This window comes from Lacerta agilis, chromosome 8 (assembly GCF_009819535.1).
Source record: "Lacerta agilis isolate rLacAgi1 chromosome 8, rLacAgi1.pri, whole genome shotgun sequence".
Lineage (NCBI taxonomy): Eukaryota > Metazoa > Chordata > Lepidosauria > Squamata > Lacertidae > Lacerta > Lacerta agilis.
In genome coordinates, this window is record NC_046319.1 from 6,662,844 (window position 1) to 6,690,404 (window position 27,561).

The 27,561-nt window shown below is 51.1% G+C and overlaps 3 protein-coding genes across 4 annotated transcripts; 1 reads left to right on the forward strand and 2 right to left on the reverse strand.

The window, feature by feature from the left end:
- Nucleotides 1-3,914: 3,914 nt before the first annotated feature.
- Nucleotides 3,915-15,567, reverse strand: DDX56 (DEAD-box helicase 56). Its single transcript, XM_033159215.1, has 14 exons — nucleotides 15,472-15,567; nucleotides 15,207-15,368; nucleotides 14,184-14,344; nucleotides 12,823-12,993; nucleotides 11,772-11,862; nucleotides 10,877-11,121; nucleotides 10,259-10,387; nucleotides 8,688-8,801; nucleotides 7,956-8,053; nucleotides 7,663-7,736; nucleotides 6,356-6,445; nucleotides 6,128-6,233; nucleotides 5,016-5,095; nucleotides 3,915-4,117 (listed from the first exon to the last, which is right to left on the reverse strand). The coding sequence occupies exons 1-14, from the start codon at nucleotides 15,526-15,528 to the stop codon at nucleotides 4,022-4,024; spliced, it is 1,674 nt and encodes a 557-aa protein (XP_033015106.1). The 5' UTR covers nucleotides 15,529-15,567; the 3' UTR covers nucleotides 3,915-4,021.
- A 2,164-nt stretch (nucleotides 15,568-17,731) lies between these two features.
- Nucleotides 17,732-20,550, reverse strand: TMED4 (transmembrane p24 trafficking protein 4). The gene is made up of 5 exons (XM_033159217.1): nucleotides 20,343-20,550; nucleotides 20,111-20,211; nucleotides 19,442-19,567; nucleotides 18,998-19,144; nucleotides 17,732-18,186 (listed from the first exon to the last, which is right to left on the reverse strand). Exons 1-5 carry the CDS (start codon nucleotides 20,533-20,535, stop codon nucleotides 18,037-18,039), a joined length of 717 nt encoding a protein of 238 aa, XP_033015108.1. The 5' UTR covers nucleotides 20,536-20,550; the 3' UTR covers nucleotides 17,732-18,036.
- Nucleotides 20,551-20,826: 276 nt separating this feature from the next.
- Nucleotides 20,827-27,059, forward strand: LOC117052364 (interleukin-1 receptor antagonist protein-like). 2 transcript variants are annotated; one of them, XM_033159218.1, is made up of 5 exons: nucleotides 20,827-20,936; nucleotides 23,506-23,551; nucleotides 24,421-24,509; nucleotides 25,977-26,101; nucleotides 26,803-27,059. In XM_033159218.1, the coding sequence occupies exons 1-5, from the start codon at nucleotides 20,828-20,830 to the stop codon at nucleotides 27,013-27,015; spliced, it is 582 nt and encodes a 193-aa protein (XP_033015109.1). In that variant the 5' UTR covers nucleotide 20,827; the 3' UTR covers nucleotides 27,016-27,059. The 2 variants fall into 2 exon arrangements, with proteins under 2 accessions (XP_033015109.1, XP_033015110.1); XM_033159219.1 differs by lacking the exon at nucleotides 20,827-20,936 and adding an exon at nucleotides 22,209-22,786 and having other exon boundaries at nucleotides 26,803-27,058.
- Nucleotides 27,060-27,561: the final 502 nt, after the last annotated feature.

Sequence of the window (27,561 nt, forward strand, 5' to 3'; positions counted from 1 at the left end):
ACCCAGTTATTAGCAGCCCTGGTCTGACATCTGTGGAGCCAATCAGGCTGCGCCAAGGCTGTAAAACCCCCGCTATCATTAACCTGAAAGTGGAGCTGAGGTTCTTCTGACCTGCTTCGGGGAGACCTACCTGTTGTACGCTCTTCAGTCATAAGAACGTAAGAAAAAGCCTGCTGGATCAGGCCCATGGCCCATCTAGTTCAGCATCCTGTCCTCACAGATTGGCGCACCAAAGCCCTCCCGTCCTGTGGCTTCCAGCAATTGGGATCCAGAGGTATGGCTGCCTCCAACGATGGGAGCAGAGCAGAGCCATCATGGCCAGCAGCCATTGATGGCCCTCTCCTCCTCCATGAATTTGTCCAACCCTCTTTTAAAGCCACCCAAGTTGGTGGCCATCATTGCCTCCTTTAAGGGCAAGTTCCACACTTCCAACTGTGAGGGGTCAAGGACTTCCTTTTATCTATCCCGAATCTTCCAACTTTCAGCTGCCCTGGACATCCACACAAGTTCTAGCATTGTGAGAGGCGATAAAACTTTTCTCTCCATTTTATCCATGCTGCTCCATTATTTTATAAAGGTCCATTATGCTGCCTCTTTACCTTTTCGCTAAACTAAAATGTCCGAAATGCTGCAAGCTTTCCTCGTAGGCGAGTCGCTCCATCCCTTTGACCATTTGGGTTGGCCATTTTGGATCCTAATCCAGCTCCACAATATCCTTATTAAAGCGAGGCGACATGGAAGATTACTTTGCAAGAGACAAGACGAAAACAGAAGACAGCATGCTTTAACTTTTGGGTTCAGGTTTTTGGGAGGGTTGGAGTGGGCTAAAAAGGACATGTTTTTGATATCTTTCTCTCTATATGGTTTAGACGGACAGACCTGGACGCTGGTGTAATGGAGAAATGTTAAGAAATATTAGCCAAAAAAAATTGAGACCGGAGGGAGGGAAGGGGGTAGAAAAAAGAAAAAATTAGGTCTATAAAATTAGTTTGAATAGGTAAAATTTGATAAGGGTTTTAGAAAGGTTCAGAGGTACTTAAGAGGCTGAGGTTGTGTAAAAATTATTAGGAATAAAGTTTGATGTATGATTTTGTTCAAAAAGATGAGGAGAAAATTTATTGTGATGTAAAATTAGAATTGATTATGAATCTGAAAAACTGGTAAATAGGTTTGTTTTTGAATTCAACAGGGGGGGATCTGAGGAAGTCAATCGATAATGAAATTGAGAAAAGTAAGAATGTTTGGCCTAGGAGAAGGGCCAGGCTTACCGTAAGCTATGATTTTCTATATGTTAATTTGTTAAATTTGAAATGTATTAATATGTGCTCCTGTGAGAGGGGGGTTTGGATAATTGCTCCCCTCGGTGGGAGAGGGGGGAGTATAGAAAAAATTTAACTGTTATGAAATGTGCTTAAAACTGTAAAAACCAATAAAATTTTGATAAAAAAAATAAAGCGAGGCGACCAAAACTGGATCCAATATCCCAAATGCTGTTGCACCAGATTTGGTATACTGGCAATGAAACAGGCGAACTATAAGCTACCTAACACACCCCACAGCATCCTGGCTGCCCAGAACTCCCCAACACTGCCCCTCCAAAGACTTTTCAGGCAAGATGGAGCACCTGGCGGACTCTGCCCCACTACCCAGCATCTGCTCAATTCTCCCTCCAGGATCCCCTGCCTCAAGCACTTCACTATTTAAAGCAAATGCAGGCGGTGCTATTTCCCCCTTCTGGGGTCGTCGTCCCCTGTCCCCATACATTGTAAACATCAATGCAACCCTTCAGGGTTTTTTTTTGGGGGGGGGACATTCTCAGAAACAGCTGAGCTTTAACAGGAAGTTGTGTACCCTGCTGAGGGGTGAAGGTGGCAGGCCTGGGGGGGGGGCCTCTTCGGAACCAAACTGCTGTTGCAGCCCAGATGGGAGAACACCCCCAGATGGGGCTCTTTCATTTTGCCCCATGGCAACAAGGAAGATGCCCGTCTCCCTCCCTGTGAAAAGAACAGACCTGGTAGCCCATTCAACCTGGTAACCCACTCAAGGCAAAGACACTCAAATTGGCAAGTCACACCATGCCTAAGCTTTGACCCTTGAAAGTGCAGCCACGTAAGCTTCTTGGGGAAACATCCGAGGAGGAAGCAGTGCAGTTGAAGGTAAGGAAAGCTGGGGGGGGGGGTTATGAGGAACAGGACAGGGAGTTGCATGTTTGTTGCTTATGGTCCAAGAGGCCACACCCAGGAGGGTCCTCTGTCTGCTGCCTCGACCTTGAGCCGCTTATCTTCCTCCCTCCTCAAGGTTTACAAGCCTGGCCTGGCCTTGATGCCTGATAAGGCCAAGGGAGCCTGGGCAATAGTCCACCAGTTGCCATTATTGGCAGCTGCTGGCACAGGTAGCCACAAGACAGAGAGAGTCAGAACAAGGGCCACAGGATGTACCATGGAGGCGGGGGCCGTGAGCAGGCCTGCTATCACCCTGGAAGAGCCTTGCTCTGCCTTCACTTCAGACCCGGGGAGCAAAGGGCTGGGGTGAGGCCCAGCTGGCGAGGGCAAAGGAGTGTGATACAAGACACACCACCCTGTTTACAGAAACCGGGTGAGAAGGAATTGCAGACGGGGCATTTCGCACATCCAAAAGCAGGGGGTGTGGGATGACTGAAGGCAAAGGATGTTTACAGACAAAACAAAATAAAAAATAAAAAAATTCCGTCCAGTAGCACCTTAGAGACCAACCAAGTTTGTTCTTGGTATGAGCTTTCGTGTGCATGCACTTTTCTTCAGATATACTGAAACAGAAGTCACCAGACCCTTATATATAGTGAGAGTGGGGAGGGATGGTGGGAATGGGTGATTGGCCGATAGGTGTGGAAAACCTGTTGATGAATGTTAATGACTGCAATTGGTCTTACAGGAAAAAGCAAGAGGTGAGATGGCTAAAGATAGCTTTGTCATGTATAATGAGATAAGAATCCAATGTCTTTGTTCAGACCAGGTCTCTCCATGGTTTTAAGTTTGGAAAGGTAAAGGGACCCCTGACTATTAGGTCCAGTCGGGTCCAACTCTGGGGTTGCGGCGCTCATCTCGCGTTAATGGCCGAGGGAGCCGGCGTACAGCTTCTGGGTCATGTGGCCAGCATGACTAAGCCGCTTCTGGCAAACCAGAGCAGCGCACGGAAACGCCATATACCTTCCCGCCGGAGCGGTACCTATTTATCTACTTGCACTTTGACATGCTTTCAAACTGCTAGGTGGGCAGGAGCTGGGACCGAACAATGGGAGTTCACTTCGTCGCAGGGATTCGAACCACCGACCTTCTGATCAGCAAGCCCTAGGCTCTGTGGTTTAACCCACAGCACCACCCGCGTCCCTTTAAGTTTGGTAATTAGTAGCTGTCTTACTACAAAGGAATTTCAGAAATAGACTGGAAAGAGAAGTTACTGAATTGCAACTAATTATTTAAGTTTGGTGATTAGTTGCAATTCAGCAACTTCTCTTTCCGGTCTATTTCTGAATTCCTTTGTAGTAAGACAGCTCCTTTGAGATCTTGTATAGATGTTTACAGAGTTTCAGGACTTCTTCCGGACAGCAGCTACTGCCTGGAATCTCCACGGGAGGAACCTGGCTTCCAAGAGAAAGCACCTTCACACACACAAGGAAGACAATGAGAAAGGGGGACTCTGCACCCACCACCCGGCCCAGAGAGGCAGGCACAAGGGGCCTAGGGCTACACCCCAGGCAGTGTTGCCAGGACAGAGGAGGCTGCTGGTTTCAGGGGCTCAAAGACAGACAAATAAACCCCCACAAAGACTTGAGAATGCAGGAGAAGTTGCTCCTGGCCTTAAGGCACTGCAATGGCCAAGGAAGGTCAACCTCTTTAATGTTTTTCTGAGGAAGGCCTCCGAACCTGACATGGCGGTGGCCGAGCACAAACAGCTGTCCTTTATTTACATCAAATATCCTGGGCCCCAAAACGGGGGCCCAGCGCCAGCCTCCTCCCCGACACAGTTCAGCTATAAGCGGCAGTCAGGATCCAGGCGTTCCAGCTGCTGTCCGGTGCTTGGCTGGAGCTCCCGATCTCTGCTTCGTGCACTTGAAGCTCCGCAGGGGATTCCGCTGGCCCTATAGGGGGAGACAATGTAGAAGTGGATCTCACAGTGGGAGGGGGGTTGCATGGCCACTGGGCTACTGGGTCCCTCGCCCTGCTGCCACAATCACAGATCCAAAGGGCCTCTGGCAAAGACTCCTGAGCTTTTTGCTTGGGTATTGGGTCTGCAAACCCCACCCGCCCATGGGCTGCACCATTAGTTCTCAGCACATGGACTCCCCCCATGAAGGTGCAACACCAGAAGCACCACAGAAAGGGGCAGAAGAACTGCCCAAGGCCCCATGTGGCAGGCGCTTCTGGCTAATGGCAGGTCCCAAAAATCAACCAACACCCTATGAAGCAGAAGAAGAAGAAGAGGAGGATTTGATATCCCGCTTTATCACTACCCGAAGGAGTCTCAAAGCAGCTAACATTCTCCTTTCCCTTCCTCCCCCACAACAAACACTCTGTGAGGTGAGTGGTGCTGAGAGACTTCAGAGAAGCGTGACTAGCCCAAGGTCACCCAGCAGCTGCATGTGGAGGAGCGGAGACGCAAACCCGGTTCACCACATTATGAGTCTTCCGCTTTTAACCACTACACCACACTGTCTCTCAAGGAGTCAAGAGTGGAGATCCCGGGTAACAGCAGAGGTGAGATTTTTTGCTCTTGCACCCCAAGGAGTAAGGGACAAACACAGAGAAGGGGGTGAAATAGGGCCTCTGGAGGAGCACAGAAGGCCCCCCAGCTAGAAAGCCTTCCACAGGCCCCCCCCCCCCCGCCCAATTGCCATGCCTTCTTTACAGGACCCAGAGCATGATCGGAAAGTTTTGTGAAAAAAACCTTCCCTGGGACTGTGCCGGGGTGTGAGGAAAGGCAGGCCAGTCCCCCCTCCCCCTCCAATTTGGGGGCAGCAGCAGAGGAGCAAGACATACCCTGGTTCTGGGTGGTGGCGGCTTCCGTCGTCTGCGCTTGCTGCCCAGGGGCTGCGCCACAGCCCGGAGGGTGGGAGGCACTGGGGAGAGAAGAGGAGCAGCCGCTGGTGGTTACTGGCCCAAACAGGAGGAGGAACAGCCCCCTCTTGCGACACATTCTCGAGAGGCCTGCAATGCTTTTGCACCAGGGCCATTCCATGAAAAATGAGCCTGATAAGAATGCTAGATGAGTGCTGGACTTTGGTGAGGAAGATTCCAAACATGCAGTCTAACCATTTTTTTTTAAAGCTAAAGACAAAAGAAGGTTAGTTTATGGACCTTCTTTTCAAAAGTCCACCCACGTAGTCTTCACAGAAGTGTTCAAGTTTAAAGTTTTCTGATGATTGTCCCACCCGTGACAGCATTTTTTCCTTAATTTTGTATCGTTAAATTTCTTAAACTTAATTTCTGATTGCATAGTTGTAACCAATAAACATTGATTTAAACAGATATGCTGAGTTTATCATTGATTCACCTCCCAACTCGCAGAGTTTTTCCATAAATCAAACTTATCTCAGGCGCCATGTCCTTTTTTTGTCCCACCCGTGACAATACTTTAACATTTAATAAAATTGTCAAAAATATCTATAAAAATAATAAAAAAATAGTAAAATGTTCAGTATCTTATTAAGAAGACAGTTTAAATTTTGGTTGTTAATTTTTATGTATATTTACATTGTTACACATGTGTGAATACCAAAAAACATGGTCCAAGTGTCCCACCCGTGACAATGGAATGGCCCACCAGCTTCCCCCCCCCTCCGATACCCGGCCCCCTTTGCTGCACTTTTTCTTCTGCGCCACAGCCGAAAAGCAAGAGCTTGCCCTCGCGCAGCTTAAAGAAGCCTTGGAGATTTGCATGGACAGTGTGGCAAGGGGGCATATGAGGTCCAAGGTAAGGACTCTGCAGGAGAAGCAGGGGCGCCCTCTCTTTCCGCCTCGGAAGAGGGAAGCCCAAGTCCCGCCCCAGAGCTCATCTACAGGGCCTGCCGCTGTTCGCCATCCCCTCAGACACGGCGAAGACGCAGCATTGAGCCCCCCCTGCTGAGGCCACAAATGCCGCCCCCTCCTACCCAGGTACGCTGGTACGTTTCGCAAGTGGGGCTTGACAACGGCTGGGTGAAGAGGCTTGTCGTGGCGCAGGAGGTCCAGGTCCCGGGGATTGTCCTCAAAGTATGTCTGGGAGGAGAGAAATGGAGGTCAGAAGCATCTCCCCAGCAGCCGCCCCTCCCTGACGGCCCCCTCCCACTCTCTCGGGTCCCCCTGCCCTCCCCACCGCCAGGTGCCGCGCAGGCGAATACCTTCAGCTTCTCAGAGTTGAGCAGCTCCTCCTTGATCTCCCGGAGGCGAGCTTCCTTGATGGCCTGCTTGGTGACGGACCGCATGGCGTCCTGAGAGCAAAGGACCCAAATGAGAACCGGGCGGAGATGGGTGGGTGGTTTAAAAGCAATGGGGGGGGGGCACAGGACTTGCTCCATCCCCATGATTACTAAAAGCAGCAGCTGAGTCGAGAGAAAGCAACCCCAAACAAAGCAAGAAATTGGGGGGGGGACGCAATGCCTCCAAGTCACGCTGTGGCACCCAGAGAAATGGATTCTGTGCTTTACAGTTCCTCGCCAAATGTTCCTGCCTCCTCTGAGATTTTCCCTCTCTAGCGCCTGGCAAAACCACTCAGGGAAGGGGATATCAGGGGGCCCCCTGAAGCAGACTTGTCCTCGATGTGGAGAACCCGAGATCTCCCTGAAACACCTGCCTTTTAAAAGGTTGGACCCATGCCCAAACACATGTTGGAAAGGTAAACGTTTTATCATATGTGGTGGGAATGTAGAGAGGTTAAAAAAAAATTGGGAGATGATATATAATGAACTGAAAAAAACATGTTTAAAATGACATTTGTTTAAAAACCAATGGCATTCCTGTTAGGGATCTTAGGACAAGGCCTGCCAAGAAAAACAAAAACAAAAATATTCATATATGCTACAACAGCTGCAAGAGTCTTATTGGCACTACGTTGGAAGAATGAGGAAACCCTGACGAAAGAACAATGGCAAGAAAAACTGATGAATTATGCGGAAATGGCAAAGCTAACATATAAATTACGTGAGAAGGACAATCGGGACTTGAAGGAAGAATGGGAACTTTTTACAAGCTATTAAAAAACAAACAAAATGACTCAGACTCCTTGGCAGGTTTTGAATAAACATTCACAAATGTATTAGTAGAACATATGACAGACGATGTAATGATACGTACAAATTTATAACATGCAAAAAATACTATGTATACATAAATCGAAGAGGGGAGCTGAGGGAAGTCTTGGGGTGGGGGAGGGAGGGAGGGGGAATAAAAAAAAGGGGGGAAATTGTAACTGGGTATATTGATTGACAATTTGTTTTGCTAAAATGGTTTAATAATTTTTTAAAAAAGGCTGGACCCATGGCAACCTCACCCCCAACTTGCAGTCTGCCTTGCCAAGGATGGCTCTGAAGCACCACCTGTAACAGCTTCCTCCACCGCCCGCCCCCCTTTGGCCCCGTGCAGGGAGAGGGCGAGAGGAGGTGGTGCTGCCACAGTCACCTCCCAGAGCAGCCAGGCCGTGCCCACTCACCTGACAACGGTACCGGAGGCCCTCAATCTCCTCCATCCGGAACAGGTAGGGCCGCAAGGGAGTTTCGTCGCTGCCTGGTGGGGAAGGATCGGGACTGGTTGGCGAGACAGAAAGGCAAGCGGCCACTGCACGGGGAAACTCTTGAATTGGGCAATTCTTCGCCCAGAGCCAAGCCGGTGCCCCGTGCTGACCTCACCGATCTCTGCGCCCCGGGGGGGGGGGGGAGGTGTTCCCTCTGCCCGCTCGGAAGGCCTCCCCAGGGCAGCACCTCCCTGCCTTGCGAGCACACCCACCTCCTCCTGTGAGAGCCGCCTCGATCTCAGCCAGCACAGCCTTCTCGGAGGGCAGCACAAAGGTCAGGGCAGTGCCCGGGTTGTCCGCACGGGCAGTCCTGCAAGGGAGGAAGCGGTCAGGTGGTCAGGCAAGGGCAGGGAAGAGAGGGCACCACAGCCGGAAGGCAAGAAGGAAAAAACAACAGACAGTCACGGTATCTGTACCTCAGAAAAAATACAAAACCGTGTATATCACTGGAAGAATTGCATAAATATGAAACTAAACTGCTTTAAAGCATATGTAGGTTTGCCTCTGATGAAATGTTTATAAATGCCCTTTGCATTATGATATTGTCAGTTTAGTTTCATATTTATGCAATTCTTCCAGTGATATACACGGTTTTGTATTTTTTTCTGAGGAAGGCAAGAAGGAGCTCAGGAGGGGCCCCAGGGCTGCATGGGGGGAAAGGGAGGCAGGACACAAACACTCTTGGCTCCTTCCCCCTGAAGCAGCTTTATGAAAATTACCAGCTAATCAGAGAAATGGGTCTTTGATAACCGACTCAAGAGGAAATTCAGAGACGGCTGGGTTCTGTGCCAGGCAGCTTGCCAAAAAAAAGTCCCAGATATCACAGAGGGATCAGGTGACCTTTGGTAAGTCCCTGTTCTTAGAAACCCAAGTGTGGCTTGGATGCCTCGTCCCAGGAATGTGGAATTCGCGGTTCTGTAAATGCAAGGCCACCTGCTGCTCACCTGCCTGCACGGTGAATGTAGGACTCTACCGAGGGAGGGAAGTCAAAGTTCAGGACAGCAGAGACGTTCTGGAAGTCGATCCCACGCGATACTCCATATTCCTGGTCTTTGCCCCTGCAAGGGAAGCAGCAGAAGAGAACAATGAGGGCAAGGGGGCGACTCTCTCTCTCTCTCTCTCCTAGGCAGCAGGACAAGGAAGAGGCTCATCGGAAGCATCCAGGCCTTTCTGGGCCTCTGCTAACCAAGCCACTTGGATGCATCCTGCAGCCCTACTTAACCCGTTTATATACCGCTTAACTGCAACTAAAACCTCTAAGCTGCTTATCAAAGAGCATTAAAAAATGCATTAAACTGTCAACAAAAACCAACATTTAAAAACAAATTTCAAGACCAAAGTGAATAAAATCAACACTTACAAAGCATACATTATGAACTAAAGTTACCATGTGAAACCAATGCCAGCTTCTTGGGAGAAATCACCTTTAAAGTTGCATTTACTCAGAGGGGGGTTGTTTTATATGCAAGGTGTCGGGGAAGTGTGGTGTTTCAACACTGAATACCCTGCGGGTTCAGCTCAAAGTGAAACAGGATGCTTATTTACGTATTGCAAGAGGGGAGGTTCAACAAAACCTCTAACAGCCAGTAGTTGAGGGGGTGGGACACCAAATATGAAAAAAAGCACAAGCCGCAAGGGAAAAGGCAGCTATGTCCACATATGGCAGTATTTCCTTCTACTTGCCTCTACCGACTGAATCACGAGGCATAAAAACTTCCTTATCTTTCCCACCTTCCTTTGTCCTCAACAGTCATAGCAGTTGCTCTTCGTACATGGTTCTCTTGCGAAAACAACCTTGCTCAGCCTTTCCTCACGTGCATTTCAATTTTCTTTAATTCCTTTCTAATTTTATTCTCCTTCCACAAAGATATAAGAGTTTACTGCTTATACAGGGTTATTGGGGGGGGGGGAGCACAAGTCTCCAGTTGCTTAAGTTGCATGAGGCTGCTATTTATGCTGTGCTAGGAAGTTTGTAAAGCTCACTTCTGACTGGCCAGTTGGGTAGGAGTCATTAGATCACTCACTGGATAGAAAAAAAAAGTGGTCTGAGGTGAAGAGAGAATTCTATACCACCCAAATCGGATCGGCTGAAGGGTAGGCTGGCTGGAACATAAATAGGCCACCTCTGCTACCACAGATGTGTGAAGCCACTGGAGCCAGTCACCTGCCATGATTCAAATTCAGCTTATTACCTTGTGGCACAGTGGGACAGTGCATCTGTCTGTTAACCAGAAGGTTGGCGGTTCACGCCCAGCCAGGGGCTGATGTGGGCAGGATTCCAGCGCTGCAGGGGGTTAGACTAGACGATCCTTGGGATCCCTTCCAACTCTACGACTCTATGGTCTACCCCACCATTTATTCCAGGCCCTGGTCCAGGGCCCACATGGCATTTCCTGATTATGGAGAAGTAGACCTGAGGGTCGGCTGCACACCGATGGCACCTACCCACAAGTCTCCTATTTTACACCATCCGTTGTCAATCAGAATGTATTTGTGGCTCTTAAGCCAAACCTACTTTCCTGCTTTGTTGCCCTTCCTCTTCCTCTTCCCTCTTGTCGGTCCCTCTTTCTCTGCCAGGTCCTGTTCGTCGGTGGCGATGATGTAATCACAGAAGCCCCGATTGAACTGGCTGATGATGTGGCACCTGGAACAGATCCAATTGATGGACACTGTGGTTTCGCCAGAGGAAATCACCTCTGGATATGGCAGGCAGTGCCCAGGGCTGCATGGTGGCCAGGCATGGATGCCACGGCCCGCCAGTGCGGTGTAGTGGTTAAGAGTGGTAGACTCGTAATCTGGTGAACCGGGTTCACGTCCCCGCTCCTCCACATGCAGCTGCTGGGTGACCTTGGGCTAGTCACACTTCTTTGAAGTCTCTCAGCCTCACTCACCTCACAGAGTGTTTGTTGTGGGGGAGGAAGGGAAAGGAGAATGTTAGCTGCTTTGAGACTCCTTCGGGTAGTGATAAAACAGGATATCAAATCCAAACTCTTCTTCTTCTTCCTCCGCTCCCCCTACGTGCCCCCTTCAAGGCCAAAGCACCATACCTGCAGCTCCTTTTCCCATCTCCCAGGATGGCAGCTGCTGCTGCTGCCTTCCATCACTGCCCCCATACCTACCTAGCAAGGCTCACCTGGATTGAACAGGCAGCTCGGAGTTCAGGACACAGGCTGGGATGCTGAACTGCTCCAGGAAGAGCTTGAGGCGGTAGCAGCGGCCGATGGTGCTGACAAAGAGGATGACTTTGCCCTTCACCAGCGAAAGCTTCAGTAGTGCATAAAGCAGCAGGAACTTGTCGTCCTCCGTCTCGCACCGGATCTGGAATTGGCTCAGCTTGGAGCTGTCTGGCAGCTGCGATTCCTGCAGCTTCAGGGTCACCTGTGCAGGAGGTGAAAAGAGGCTTCGTTTTATTTTGGAGTATTTATACGCTGCCTACCAACCAATGTTGTTGAGGCAGCTTAAGCTATTACAGTCGTTACTGCAGCGGGGCCAAGGCATATGTGAATCCCTTCCCTGGTGGGGGTCTCTAATGTTCCAGCCAGTGCCCCCTGCAGGTAAATGCAGCTGCAAGTGAAGGCTCTTGCAGGCTGGGGGCTGCCTCAATGGGCCCCTGATGCTGCTGTTTCCTCTTGCAGGGCAGAGATTGGCAAGGCCATGTGGATGGACTCAGAGAGGGAGGCCTGCTCCCCAGATGACTCTTAATTGCTCCCTTTCTGTGCCACGGATTGCTAGGAGACCACCAGAACATAGCTATCAACTTTTCCCTTTTCTTGCGAGGAATCCTATTCGGAATAAGGGAATTCCCCTTAAAAAAAAGGGAAAAGTTTGACAGCTATGCACCAGAACCAACTCAACACCCGCAAGTTGCAGGAGGCAAACAGACACGGGACCATTACTATCTGTGAAGAGCATTTCCCCCACCACCACAACCCCAGAGCAATGGGAAAAGGAAATCCCAGCCCCTGACCTTGCCTCCTTTGAATCCAAAACCATTCCCACAACCTCCAACCCCTTTCTCACAAACTTACAGGGTTGTGGAGCACCAGCTCCTTCAGGGCCTTGACATCCTCATTGAAGGTAGCTGACATGAGGAAAGTCTGGTAGATCTTGGGCAAGTGGCTGGAGAGGAAACAAGAGCCCATCATTTGTAAGGTTGCACCAAAAGCCCCCCTTGCCCAGCACTCAGCACCCAAAGGCAGTGAACCAGTTGCCTCCAGGATGAGCGTAAAACAGGGCATTGTAGGCACAACAGCCCAAACCTATCCCTCTGCTTCCACAAGCTTCACTATAAATATGCTGAGCTTCTTTTCCTAGTGTGACAGCACCAACTTTTTCCAGCCTGAAAGCTGATTTCAACTCAGGATTTCTGTTTATGTTACACAATTTCCCCAATAAAATATGCCACAGAACCAAACAAAAAGGATCCAACAAGCATCAAAATGGATTCTTGTTGTTGTTGTTCAGTCATGTCCGACTCTTCGTGACCCCATGGACCAGAGCACGCCAGGCACGCCTATCCTTCACTGCCTCTCGCAGTTTAGCCAAACTCATGTTAGTAGCTTCGAGAACACTGTCCAACCATCTCATCCTCTGTCGTCCCCTTCTCCTTGTGCCCTCCATCTTTCCCAACATCAGGGTCTTTTCTAGGGAGTCTTCTCTTCTCATGAGGTGGCCAAAGTACTGGAGCCTCAACTTCAGGATCTGTCCTTCCAGTGAGCACTCAGGGCTGATTTCTTTAAGAATGGATAGGTTTGATCTTCTTGCAGTCCATGGGACTCTCAAGAGTCTCCTTCAGCACCATAATTCAAAAGCATCAATTCTTCGGCGATCAGCCTGCATTATGGTCCAGCTGGATTCTAGCTGGATACAAAAAGCAATTTATCTAGCTCCTGGACTATCTCCACTTCCCCCCTTGGCATAGCATCCAACATTCAACAAATGATGGAGCGGGACACGTGAGCAGGTACTGCTCGTAAGAACCCAGAGACCTCCTAGGCTTCCTCCACCCTCCCACAGAATCACAGACTGGCCCCAGGCCTTCCTTTCAAAGCCAACAACCCAGGGCCAGAATAAACTCACCACAACAGAGTTTTCAAATCTTCCTCAAAGCCAAAGGAGAAAAGGAGGTCAGCTTCATCCAACACCAGGATTTCCAAGGAATCCTGCAGGCTCAGGCTGCCAGCCCTCAAGTGAGCCAGGACCCGCGATGGCGTCCCCACCACCACATCTGGCTTCTCCATCAAGATGGGCCTTGAAGGAAGAGAATCCACACATACAAAAGCCTCAGTCAGAGATGGGAAGGCCCAGTCTCTGTGAAACTACCACATATACCTGCCTGACCTTGAATGAAAGCTTTCGGTCTGCGATGCAACCACAACCACAGGTTGCTGATGGGAAGAGGCTGCCACCCTAGACTGGGTTACAGAGGACCTCCCCAAGAGGACAGCGTCAACTGCAGAAGAGGACTTCCATTCATTGTTTCCAATCAGAAAGCAACCAGAGGCTACATGCAAAATGTGAGACTACAAGAGACTCCAGGGAGGCTCTGGAATGCTTTAGAGAGGCCAACCTCTCTTCCATCCCCAAAGCTCCCAAACCACCATCATAGCCTGCCAAAGAGGAAGAAGAAGAAGAGTTTGGATTTGATATCCCGCTTTTCACTACCCGAAGGAGTCTCAAAGCAGCTAACATTCTTCTTCCCCTTCTTCCCCCACAACAAACACTCTGTGAGGTGAGTGGGGCTGAGAGACTTCAAAGAAGTGTGACTAGCCCAAGGTCACCCAGCAGCTGCATGTGGAGGAGCGGAGACGTGAACCCGTTTCACCAGATTATGAGTCTACCACTCTTAACCACTACACCACACTGGCCCATTTGCAGGATTTATTACTATTTATTAAATTTGTATACCGTCCCTCATCCAAAGATCACAGGGCGGTTCACAACATAAAAATACAAAATGAGAACACAAAAAACATAATAAAACAAAAACAAAGACATTTAAAAGGCCATAGAATGTTTAAACAGCCCAAGGCCTGGTTGAAAAGTTTTCACCTGCAGCCTAAATATATGTAACGTAGGTGCCCGGCGAGCCTCCCTGGGGAGAGCTTTCCACAAACAGGCAGTCACTGCATAAAAGGACTGTTCTTGTGTTGCCACCCTCCAGATCTCTCATGGAGGAGACGCACAAAGAAGGGCCTCAGATGACGATCGCAGGGTCCGAGTCAGTTCATATGGGGAGAACAGTCCTTGAGGTATTGCGGTTGTGAGCTGCTTACAGCTTTATAGGTCAAAATGAGCACTTCGAATTGGGCAGAAAAACAAATTGGCAGCCAGTGCGGCCGGGCCAGGAATCAGAAAGCATTTTGGGGTTGGGGTTGGGGACTTCATTAACATGTTCCAGCCCAAGAGACAGCCGTCCTGCCCCTCCGCCCACCACTCACCTCTGAGCCGCCAAGTCCGCCTGGCCAGAGATGTCAACGAGGTGCAGGTCTCGGGCGCAGTAGGAGGTCAGCTGTCGGAGCATCTGCAGCACCTGTTGGCCCAGCTCCTTGGTGGGGACCAGGATGAGTCCCCGAACAGCCTGCTCTGCCACCAGCACTGACTGGGAGGCAAGAAGAGACCCAGTCAGAAGAGTCCTGCCCTCTCCAGGCCATCACAAAAGGGGCTCTTTAGGTGCGGCCCCTGCACTGTGGGGGCCTGGGCTAGATGGCCCCGGGGCAGGGGGTTTCCCTTCCAACTCTACAGCTCCACATTCCAGTTCTTCCGGAAGGAGCACCTCCACCCCCATTGTTCAACCCGGACACTGAGGTCCAGCACCAAGGAGGGTCTTCTGGCGGTTCCTTCACTGTGAGAAGTGAAGTCACAGGGAACCAGACAGAGGGCCTTCTCGGTAGTGGCACCTGCCCTATGGAACGCCCTCCTATCAGATGTCAAGGAAATAAACAACTATCTAATGCAGGCATCTCCAAACTCGGCCCTCCACATGTTTGGGGACTACAATTCACATCATCCCTGACCACTGGTACCCTTACAGGTGGGTAGCCGTGTTGGTCTGCCATAGTCAAAACAAAATAAAAAATTATTCCCAGTAGCACCTTAGAGACCAACCAAGTTTGTTCTTGGTATGAGCTTTCGTGTGCATGCACTTCTTCAGATACTGGTACCCTTAGCTAGAGATGATGGGAGTTGTAGTCCCAAAACATCTGGAGGCCCAAGTTTGGGGGTGCCTGATCTAACGTTTAGAAGACACCTGAAGGCAGCCCTGTTTAGGGAAGTTTTTCGTGACTGATGTTTTAATGTATTTTTAATCTTTTGTTGGAAGCCGCCCAGAGTGGCTGGGGAAACCCAGCCAGATGGGCGGGGTATAAATTACGATGATGATGATGATGATGATGATTCCGAGAGGGAGGGAGCCGCAAAGAGCCCCGCAGCGAGGGAGAGAGTCGGGGCCCCGGGGCGCTCACCGCTTTCCCCCGGAGCAGGTGCTGGAGGAGAGGCAGGGCGTAGGCGCCCGTCTTGCCGGAGCCCGTCTTGGCCCGCGCCAGCAGGTCTTTTCCCTCCAGGGCCAGCGGGATGGCCTTCTCCTGGATCAGCGTCGGCTTCGCCCAGCCGAGCTCCGCCGTCGCCTGCCCGGCAGAGAGAACGAGAGACAGGAGGTCAGGCCCTGAAGAGGGGGGGGGACGGAGGCCGCAGCTTTCCCCCTTCCCCACCTCGCCCGCGTCAACTTACCTGCAGGAGCCGCGCGTCCAGCCCGAAGTGCGCGAAGCTGGCCGCTTCTACCTCCATGCTGCTCCTGTCCGCGCGGCCGCCGTTTCCGCTTTCCCCAGCCGGAAGCAGCCGCTCTGGCCGGCCACACCGAGCAGCGAGACGAGGCCCCAACAGCGCCCCCTGCAGTCTTTGGCAGCTCGAGCTGCGCTTGCCTCGCTCGGTAGGATTGCGGCGCGGGGTCTCGGAGCCAAAGGCGACTGGCTGGCTCCACGGCTTAGCGCGCACCGGCGGCGGAACTCCTTTCAGTACTGTACTGACGACCTGCTCCATAGCCTAGATGGGTGGCATGTTGGCCAAGCGAGCAGCCTCCTCTGGGTCCCAGGAGTGAAGGGGGCACCGCCAGCCAGCCAGGCAGAGAGGTGCAGGGCAAGCAACCCGAAATCAGTCTTTATTACCCCAAATCCGGTTCGACTGGCCAGCCCTTTTTGGGTTTAGAGCAGCTACCAAGGAACCGATCCCATCACCCCAGAAATAGGTTGGCTGAAGTCTGTTGCATCTGCTTGGCCACTCTTTGCGGCTCCCTCCCTCTCGGAATCATCATCATCATCGTAATTTATACCCTGCCCATCTGGCTGGGTTTCCCCAGCCACTCTGGGCGGCTTCCAACAAAAGATTAAAAATACATTAAAACATCAGTCATGAAAAACTTCCCTAAACAGGGCTGCCTTCAGATGTCTTCTAAACGTTAGATCACACACCCCCAAACTCGGCCCTCCAGATGTTTTGGGACTACAACTCCCATCATCTCTAGCTAACAGTACCAGTGGTCAGGGATGATGTGAATTGTAGTCTCCAAACCTCTGGAGGGCCGAGTTTGGGGATGCCTGCGTTAGATAGTTGTTTATTTCTTTGACATCTGCTGGGAGGGTGTTTCACAGGGCAGGCGCCACTACTGAGAAGGCCCTCTGCCTGGTTCCCTGTGACTTCACTTCTCACAGTGAAGGAACTGCCAGAAGAACCTCGGTGCTGGACCTCTGTGTCTGGGTTGGACAATGGGGGTGGAGGTGCTCCTTCTGGAACAACTGGAATGTGGAGCTGTAGAGTTGGAAGGGAAACCCCCCCCCCCCCCGGCCATCTAGATGCAACTGGGCCTTTCTCACCTGCATTTATGCCATCTGTCCTCATGCTCTATGATCCTTTGCATGCCAGGTAGGCACTGCCTAAGGGCCCAGAGGAACCTGAAAGCACCAGAGCCTTCTCTAGAGAGCCTGGCCCACCTTACTCCTTCCCCACAAAAAAAGCTTTGAAGCTGCTGGTGGGGGGGGGGGCTTCTTTGCCAAGAAGCAGCTTGCAGGAGGAGCCTAGTCCCAGAGCCAATTATATTTTCCTCTTGAGCTCAGCCCCCCTTGTCCCCGTACCCCCACCCAACCTCCAAATCAATAACACAAGGAAGAGAAATCCTTTTGCAGGAAATTTTATTTCACTCCAGAACTGTAACAAGGAACATTATTAAGAATTTACCGTAGTGGGCAGGAAATAAAACACAGGGAAGAGGAGGGGGAGATAACCGCATTTCAAATTCTCCACCATTCCATGCTCCGGTTCTGCTGTCACCCACAAATCATCAGGCATACTTTTGCATAGGTAGAGGCCTCTCTTTCCAAACTCAAGAAAGGCTGTTCAGGAGCTCCATGGTACATAAATGGCAACGAACTTAATGCTGCCTCCTAGCAAGCTTACTGCCATCCACACTAGAGGCAATAGTAGGGCTGTAAAAAAAAACCTATTCATCCAAGTGGAAACTCCTCCCTGTGCAATTAAAAGATCCTACCTGTTGGTATCCCTAAGCTAGGCTCATTTGCAGAAGTCTAGAGATCCCATCTGTGCTAGCACGTGAAACACACCTGGAGCCTAAAGTTTTGCTATGGCCTTGTTCACAATGGCTATCTAGCCCCTATGCTGGAAACTGGGGGAGGTTACAAGAGGAGATGCTTACAGAATCCTGTAGGCAACCACTGCTGTTGTCCTAAGCAGCCCCCACCCCAAGTTCCAGTAGGTATCCGGCCACCCCCACCCCACCCCCAGCAAGAAAAAACCCAGTTTTAGTATAAATGTTATTCCACCCCTCCCATTTCTTCTTCCAGGCCATTCTCCACTACAAGGGCTGCCCCCACAAACCTTATGTGTTAAGAGCGAAGAATGACAGGGAACCACCAGGACAGAACAACCCAGAAGTCACTCCCACCAGTTGGGACCCAGAAACAGGAAAGCACTTTTTTTAAAAAAAGAAGAGCCTACTGTCTCTTAGAAAGCAATTTTCTCTTCCTTTGGATCTGCATAAAGGCACTGCCCACAGAGGCTTTTCCAGCTGCTGCAACACAGCAAACCAAAGAACGGGGTGGCACATGAGAGACTTCTGTGGGCAGGGCACCCCCTTCATCAGGGAAGAGGAAGTATGCAAATGCTGGTCCAAAGATGTTTCACATACTGTGCTTCCATCTGTCCTTTCATCTGTGCCAAATCCAGGAGGGTCAAGAAGTGCTCAGTGGAAGCGGAAGAGCAATGGTGCCTGTGCTGTCAGAGGGGCTACACCAATTTTTTAGCCTCAAAGAAGCTCTTGAGGTGCCTCATCTGCCAAATGCCAGTGAGGATGAGGATGATGGTCTGGGCAATGGACCACCACAGCACCCGCTGGTTGGTGCTCTCGCTGGTCATGCGGAATCTCTCCTCTCGGTACTGCAAAGTGAACACGGTGGCGAGAGTCAGAGAAGGTACTTCCCTTTCCCCTTCCCCACACCAGACCCATACAACCCAACTTCTCCATCCACGCAGGTGGGTCCTTCTTGCAGATGTAGGACCTTTCCAATACTATCCCCCTCTGAACAACTCCTACCGAATCCTGTTCTATTGCAGGTACACCACCTGTAAACCTGCTGCTATTTACCTACAACAAATGCCACCCTAACTCCAGTCGGCCTGCACCAATGCAGCTTGAATGCCCCCTTCCCAAAGAAGTTCCTGGGATTTGGCAAGTGCTTCTCTGAACTTTCAGATGAGCAAAGCCTTTAGATAGATTAGATAGATAGATAGATAGATTTATTTATTGTCATTGTCCGTATATACACAGTATACACAGCAACGAAAATCAAACACCCAAAGACTGGATTTACCATACACATTTGCACATATCTCCAACACTCTCATCCTTATTAAAACATAATCTATTAAAACATAACATGATCCAGAGTATACATAACCTATTAAAAGCATAGCATAACCTAAAAGCCTGTCTCATTCCTTACTACTCACTGCTTACTATTACTTACTACTGACCCTGAGATCATTATTAAGATAATGCTCCTTAAGTATGGTATTAGTGATTAGGTAGGAAGCATTTAAACATCAAGGTCTGACAAGTTCCTCACAAACTATGGACAGGGTAGATTCCCCCCACCCCCCATAATGCCATTCAAGACCCCCCTCCTCCTCCTGAATGACATTATGGTAAAAAAAAAAGGGGGAGAAGTCTGTTCTGGGTGTTACTTACTCTTTGGTAGTTCTGCTCCTTCTGGATCTGCTCCACCTGGTCCAAGAGCTGCCTGGCTCTTAGCTGCAGTTCGGTCAGCTTGTCCTTGGCAGCAATCTCTGGGTAATTGTTGGCGTGCTCCCCGACTTGGATATCCAAGTGCACCCGCTAAACACAACACAGCAACACAAACACACACACACACACACACACAAAAATTCAAGAGCCACCACTGCAGTTCAACCCACTCCCCACCCCTGCCTCAACAGGGCTCTTTCCTCCTCCCTTCCACCTCAGTTGCTCAGCAAATGTAGGAGGAGCTCTGGCCTTCTACACCAGCTTCTCTCTTGCCTTTCACAAGCAATAACCAGGGTGAGGTGGGGGCAGAGCACCTGAAGAGCAGCCCCCACCATCTTGGCTGGAGCAAGATGGACAGAGGGAAAGGGCACAGAGAAACCTGCTTACCAGTTTCCCGCCTGCAAAAAGGGCCATGCGGGTGGAGTTGGAGTGGAGGCAGATCTGGTGCTCTCCTGGGGTGTGCGAAGTGAAGGTGAAGCGGCCTTCAGAGCCGTACTGCCTGGAGAGGACCATCTGAAACCATCAAGCAGCAGCAAAGTCAGGCAGGTAGGGGTGTGTTCATGGAGAAAGCTTGGAGTTTCATCAAGGGGCTTATATAATCAACAGCGACCAAATCAGCAAGAGAGCTTTTCCACCATAGTGGTACATCACATAGGCAAGCTTAGGACAATAAGTCATTGTGTCACTGAATCAGGGTGTATCTCACCTGCTGCTTCCATTCCTGCTTACCCATGATATCCGATTGGAGCTTCTGCTTTCGCCAGGCGTGATGACCCCAGGCCATCCTCACCCCCACCCCCACCAAGGAGTTGCCTGGCCCATTCAGGGGCTTTTAATCCTCTCCCTCACCCCTGATGCAGAGGTGGAGAAGCAACAGGCATGTTGCCTCCCTGCACACAAACGCCCCACCCCCAAACTATTGAAAAGCCCCAGGGAGGAGAGGGTGGCGGGCAGGGTCTCCTTGCTCAGCACCCTCTTGGCTGCTGCTGTCAGACCAAGAAGAAGCAGCTCCCGCTCCCGCCAACTCCTCCTGCTGCTGCTGCTGCTGCTGCTCACCTTCCCATAGGGGTCCTTGATCTCCACGAACATGCCCAGGCCCGGCGTGGAGGGCAGGAAGGCCTCGGACTGTTTGTCCCACAGCTGCGTCCGGTAGTTCCCTGCGGAGCGGAGGGGAGGAACAGGCGCGCCACCGTCAACAGGGGACAGGGGACAGGTGAGCCGGTGCGCGCGCACCCCCCGCGCTCTTCCCACACCCCCGCCCCTCTCTCTCCTCCTCGCGCATGCGCACCGATAACCATGGTCTCGTCAGGGATCTCTTCGATGAAGCAGCGCTTCTCCGTCTCCCCGATGTGGAAGTAGAGCGCCTGCGCCCCGCGGCCCGCCGCCAACAGCACCAGCAGCGCCGCCGCCGCCACTAGCCGCCTCCCCGGCGGCCGGGCCGAGAAGGCCGCGGGATCCCCCGAGCGACACCCGCCTGCCATGGACGACTCTGGCCGACGCTGTCAACTGCTGCGCATGCGCCGAGGCTGCCTTTCCCACCACCACCACCCCCACCCGCCGGAGGGGGGACAACAACGCCGGTCAGGTGACTCGGCCCGACGGGGAAGGCTGCGCGTGCGCAGAAAGCCTTGGGAGGCTTGCCCTTCCCGGAAGCCCGAGCGGAAGGGGCCGCACGAAGGAAGGGTTCCCGCGTGGTCATCTAGCCCAACCCCAAGGCTGGGAAGGGGCCGTTTTAACCCCTGTAGGGAGGAGGAGAATGACTTAGGGCTCTGGATGGGAGGACTAAACGGGCATCTGATCGGGCATTTCCTCCTGCTGCCCCTCCGCCTGGGCAGGACTGAGCGAGAGGCGCAGCTGCCCAGTGCGAGGCTGATGCGATCAGGTGCTTCGGATAACATTGAATCCCAGAATATTTAAATTTTGGGGGAGTGGGGACGGGGAACACACATTCCCCACCAGGCACGCATATATTCCGGCATTTGAAGGCCGCTGGCATGTCTGCCTTCCGTTTAATCAGGGCTTCTCCGGCAGTTTTTCCTGCATTGCAGGGGGCTGGGCCAGGTGGCCCTTGGAGTGCCTTCCAGCTCTGCAATTCTTTGATTCGCCAGGTTAAGGCGAAGCTGGCTCCTTCCAACCATTCCGCTTGGTTTTCTACCTACCCCCCTCACTATCCTCGTTGCCCTCCTCTGTACTGTACTCTGTGCTGCAGTGGGCCCAGGCTCTTGAAACGTGGCATTCAGAAGGTGTACTCCAGATGTGGCCAGAGGAATTGAGTAGGACTGGTCGGTTCCTGTTATCTAAAAGCCTCCCGTTTCTGTTAACACGGATCAAGAATGGATTAGCATAACCACTGCTAGATCGTGTCCAGCTGGTGACACACAGCAAAAGTGACCACACAGGCGTGCATAATTTTCTATGGGGGCTGGACAGGCGTTGCACAACATCTTGCAGCCATGCGTTCCTGAATACGGACAAGTCTTATTGGAAATGATCTCATTTCCTCATACCCCAGCTTGTGTCCATAGAAGACCACTTCCTACATGATGCTGGTATATGAGTAAGCATCATGTACCCTTTCAGTGTAAACCAATCTGAAGTTCCTTTTTTCTCAGAATAGCAGCTTCCTCTTCACTTCAGACAAGCTGTCCTGGGTAAACATACCTTGCTTCAGTCATTGATATATCAAACTATAGGAAAGCTTTAAAAAAAGCTGTATTTTGGAAGTGGTCTAGTTAGTACTGCCAGGGAGTCCAAGCCTGACAGAGGGGACTCAATGATGCACACTGTGTCCTTAGTCACCCAGTCAATGCATGCTGCCCACCACACACAGCCAGTCACAGATGGGTGTACACAAAAAGTGCAGCCAAGCATGATGGTGTAAACAAATCCTTCCAAGCATCCCAAGTTCAGAATCAGAATTGTGCAATGCAGGAATCTCAACCAAAGCATCCATAACAAATGACCAACCTCTGCTACAAACCTCCCAGGAAGGAAAGTCCACCTCTGTCCCACTGATAGCTCTTACTGTCAGAAAGTTCTTTCCTTTCTTGTAACTTGAATCCATTGGTTTGAGTCCTACCCTCCAGAGCAGGAGAAAACAAGCTTGCTCCAGCTTTCGTGTGACAGCTCCTTAGGTATTTGACTATACTATCTTATTGGTCTCTATAATATCTTATTATGTCCCAAACACACTCAGATGGCACCAGCACCCCTACAACTATACACAGAGCAAGGAACAACCATCACACTGGGAGATGCTGAAGGAAGATTTATTGCAAGCATAGAAGGAGATACAGATTAAAATAAGAGCAGTTCAGAGCAGGGATGGAATACCCCCTTTCTGACACTCCCTAAAACAGCCCCATCAAGCTCTACCGTGAACAGCAGGCAACTCCTCCACTGCTGGATTTAGGGTGATCTGGGCAGTTCCCCCCATAAAGGTTGCAGAGCTAAAGGGGTGCAGAATTGAGAAGATCCATAATTGAGCAGCATTTCCTAACACTGCAAAAGGCCACTCTAGGTTTGGGGAATGACACCAGAGAGCTTTGTCTCAAGATGCAATTATCTCTTGCATATTTTGTAATTACACTTTTCTGTCGACACCCTCCCAAGCCTGGCCACGCCTCCTAAAAGTGCACCATAAATAGCTGGGGTGAGGCCCACAAGGCCACCCAGGCACCAGGATTGAAACCATGTGTGACCAGCAGAAGCAGGAACCCTCCGACTGTGCTGGTATAGTATAGTGTGCTTTGGTGCACTCGAGTGTTGCCTCTTTTTTTAACTTTGGTCATTTGCAAGACACCAAGTTAAGGGAGCAAGGCCAACTGCTTCTCACGCTCGCCTTGTGGTGAATTGGTTCATTCTGTAAGCGGAAATGCCGGAACAGGGTGGTTGGGTAGCGGAGTGCAGAAACTGGGACCGTTGGTGAGCCTATTTTAAACAAAGAGAGACCAGCTGTTGTTTTGAGATTTGAGATAATGCTCTTCTCAAATGGGGTTGCTGGATGCAGCTCCTATCGAGGAATTGAGTCTTTGCTTTCCTTTGAAGAGTGAAGCATATGGAATATCTGTATTCCCTGCTATGGGAAAATTTAAAAATGCGTCAGGGTTTCTTGTCACTGTTTATGTGTTACTCTTTCCTCCCCTTTGCACGTAGCAAGAGGAAGGAGCTTCAGATGTCATTTTAGGGAACTTTAGTTTCAGCGTCCAAAGTTACGACATCAATTGCAACATGCAAAAGAGCTGCTGGAAATCCTGGGACACAACCACAGAATTAATTAGAGTGTCTAGCAATCATGTACATTCCCACCCAGTGGTTGTCAAGGGATCTATAAAAAGGGATCAGCCTCACTGGTCAAGCAGAGCTACCAGGTAATGCCTGGTTTAGAATGGAGTCTCACAAATACCCTGGGAGTCACATCCTCCTCTTCCTCATTTCTGTTCTCTGTCCAGATGCGGAGAAGAAGGTCTTTGCCCAGACAGCCGTCTTCAGGTCCAGGTAAGTGCCCTGGGCCCAATTGTGCACAGGTCGTTTCCATGGCAGAGTGGGTGCTGCTTCGTACGTGGCAAATGTAACTTAGGAGGGAGAGGGTGCTAACTGGGTGCTTGTGAGAATACAGAAACTTCTGTGCCCAACGAAAAACTTTCTCTGTCCTGGGACTTCCTAGTCAAGGCTGTTCCAGCCTCCGCAAACTGGATGGAAGCAGCAAACCCTGCACATTTGACAATGCCCGGTTTCTGCGTTTTTCGCCTGCAATCAGGTGTCGCTCTTAAGACCAAACAAGCTTCTCATCAAAGTAGATGAGCATTGAGTCTTGCAGCTATTGAAGAGTGTGAAAGGGAATCTCTCCTCACATGGGATGGAGGGATGGATTGACGACACACCTTCCCTCCCCATTCACACTGCCCAATGCAAGAATACAGCTCTGTTTGATCACATTATGAATACAGGGTGTTTCTTTTCAGTCCAGTTTTGCATCTGGTTTTCCTTGTGGCGAGCTTCATGTTGCCTGGTAATGCTGCAGTACAAGGGGTTGGGGAGGCAAGCCTGATGAGTCAGAGGGGAGAGGAGTTGCTGGGGGTGATGAACCGCTGCCGCTCTGCCTAGAAAGGGACAAGCACCATCTTGGCCAGGATCTGGCGGGTTTTGCAAATGGGAGGCTATGCTGCCTGTGGAGCCAGGTATGGGCAATGAGATGTCCATGCTGATAGGTCAAGTGTGAGGCAGCTCAGTCCTCTGCATGCATGCATGCATGCATGCATGCACACCTAAAGATCTGGATAATGCTGAGGGTTATACCACGAGGTTTGTGGCTGGCGAGAGAAAAGGGGAAGATTTTTCTTGTTAAGGCAGCCTTGTTGTTTCAGAATCTGGGATGTCAACCAGAAGTCCCTCTACCTCCAGAACAATGAGCTGGTAGCTGGACACCTACAAGGCCCCGATTCTGCCCTGGAAGGTGAGTCTGCAGAGTTTTGCTTTCCTGAAGCTTATAGGCTGGTGGGAGAAGAACTATTCCTCGTGGCTTGGATGTGACCAATATTGTGGAAACAACCAGTGCCTCCCTCCCACCGGGCAGACAGGACTTGGGGTTGGACCACTTGGGGAGCCTGGAACATAGCTGCGATTCCTGCATTGCAAGGGCTTGGACTAGATGGCCAGTGTGCGGTCTCTTTAAATTCTATGATTTCTCAAAGGGAGGCCTGCAACTTTCTCCTTCCATTGGCACAGCCTGTTCTTTTCCTTCTGCGTTGGTGCTGCCCTCGATTGCCTGCCTGGCACAGAACGTGTTTGCGTGTGTGTGCACCATTGTGTGCTCCTGCCTCCACCATTGCTTCCCTCTCCTGCAGACTTTCTCCTGCTCATTCTCACACTCTTGTTCTGCCTCTTCACCACTTCTGCTGTCCCCCACTTCTACCTCGGTCATCAGCTCTGGATTTCTCTTATGGGCTCCCGTTGCTGTAATAATTTTAAGGTGTTTTATTTATATATAACAATTGTTATTAATGTACCAAAAAAATAAGGCCACATGTCTGAAAAACAGCACAGACAGGCCTCACTCCATTTTGACTCCCAACTGACCAAGTATTTCTTTGTCTCAAAAACAAAGGGGGGGGGTTGCCCCTCCAGCTACTCAGCAGCCCTCTGCCTGAGTGATAATCTCTGGCATCCTGATATCTGAGTGTCAGACAAAAGGGTGTGATTAACTTGGCTGGGATATAGGGAAATGTAAATATCTTTTGTTTCACTTGATGTGTTTTTGGTGGAGGGCAAGAGGAGACATGGGGGCAGGGTCCAAGATGCTCAGATCACTGCTACCAGACCCTCCCAATTTGTGATGTAATTCTAATGTATGGAGGGGTGGTCTTGAGCTGGAGGGGGGCAATTTCAAGTCTATATAGGAGCTTGTGCACCTTTGTTCGTGGTCTTTTGCTTGCAAGACACCCTGCTGCAGCAGTAACAAATAAAGGGCTATCGCCTTGCTTTGGGAGATTTTGTATCGTCTCTATTTATTCATAAGTACTCCTGAGAGGAGGGGAGCCCTACTAAGGCTCTCCCCCGGGTTTGTGGACTCCCTTCTGGGGTTGAACCTAATTTTTATAACACCGTGTCTTGGCATCAGTCGCTGGGAAAGGAAACTGGACATCCTTCTTTTCCCTGGTTGTGGCCTTCTAAGCTACAGGCAGGTTGTGTATGCAAGGCCACTACCATCCTGGACTTGAAGGTCGTCGTCCCCACCTCCCTCCAGGTCAGCAAAAGAGGCAATGCTAGACCACACCCTCATCCTGTGACTGCTACTGAGCCCCTAACCCTGACATCACCCATCAGTATAACCCCTGGGAATGCCCTCACACCTCCAGCCTCTCTACTGGGATTCCCTGCAGGACGCCAACAGACTCTCTCACCTACTCTTTCCCATCCCTAGAGAAGATCTACTGGATTCACAACCGGGCCTTTGACCACGAGAAGTTCTCCATCATCTTGAGCATTCAGGACGGGAAGAGGTGTTTGGCCTCCTCCTCCGGCGCCTGGCCTGCGCTGCAGCTTGAGGTGAGGAGGGGCATTTTGGCATCCCCATAGGAGGGAACGGGAAGCCTCACCCTAAATCCTCCTCCCGCCATGTGCCAACTTAGGAGCAGAGAGCCAGGGATGGGTGGTGGGAGCAGGAGGGACCCTACCCTTCAGCGGCAGGCTGGCCTTGGAAAGAGTCTGGGTAGCTGCTACCTGACAAGTCCATGACATTACATCAGGCCACCCCTAAACTCGGCCCTCCAGATGTTTTGGGACTACAACTCCCATCATCCCTAGCTAACAGGACCAGTGGTCAAGGATGATGGGAATTGTAGTCCCCAAACATCTGGAGGGCAGAGTTTGGGGGTGCCTGCTTTACATGGAGGAGAGGGCCATTGATGGCTACAAGCCATGATGGGTCTGCTCTGCCTCCACAGTTGGAGGCAGCAGTGCTCCTGAATTACTAGTTGCTGGAAACCACAGGATGGGAGAGGGCTCTTGCGCTCGAATCCTGCTTGCGGGCTTCCAATTGGGGCACCTGGTTGGCCTCTGCGAGAACAGGATGCTGGGCCACAAGGGACATGGGCCTGATCCAGCAGGCTCTTCTTCCTTGGGAACTCTCTCTCTCGCCCCTCACTAGTCAGGGGGACACTAGCCCAAAGCAGACAGGGGTAAGCCTCCTTCTCCCTCTGCCTGCCTGCCTCCCTCACCAGATCGCTTCCTTTTCTTTCCTTCTCAAGAGCGTCAACATCACAGACCTGCCCAAAGGCGGCAGGAAGGAGTCCAGCCGTTTCACGTTCTTCTCCTCTAACAAAGATGGGGCTTGGCGGTTTGAGTCGGCTGCCCATCCCGGATGGTTCCTGTGCACCTCTTCCAGAGCCAACGAACCTCTTGGCCTCACGCAGCTCCCGGGACCTTCTCATGTGGTGGACTTTTATTTCCAGCCCTGCTGAGCCCTTGAGGGGCACCCCCTGCCTGCCTGCCCCCAGACTTGCCCAAGTGCCTGGCACAGCCGCACCGAGGGCTCCTAAGGCACCTGGATTTCCAAGCCTCTGCTCTCTTTTCCCCTCCTCTCTCAGCCATCCTAGTCCTCCCACCCTCATCAAAAGTGGAAGCTTTCGGATGGAGCAGCTGTAAAGGTGGCTGAGTGTGGAGAGGCCCCCAGACATCCCTCTCAGCCATCATGGGGTCATTAAGAGCAAACAAGTAGCCTCACAATATCCAGCACTTCGTATCTGGGCAGATGCCCCTGGGACTCTCTCGGAAGCCCCAGGCTGTGTGTGAATAGCCCCCCCTTCCCCCAGCTGGTTGTCTCCAGCACCAATCCTGCCACCCCTGAACACGCAGCTTCCATTCTGAAGCCACACTGTGCCATACAGCCATGGTTTCTGTGGCATGGCTGAGATCTCCAGTGAGAAGCCAGCGCGGAGCGGCTTTCTTCGCTCCTGGCTTTTCTGCCTTCAAATTCCCCTTCCCCGAACTCTTCCGGATTCATGAGG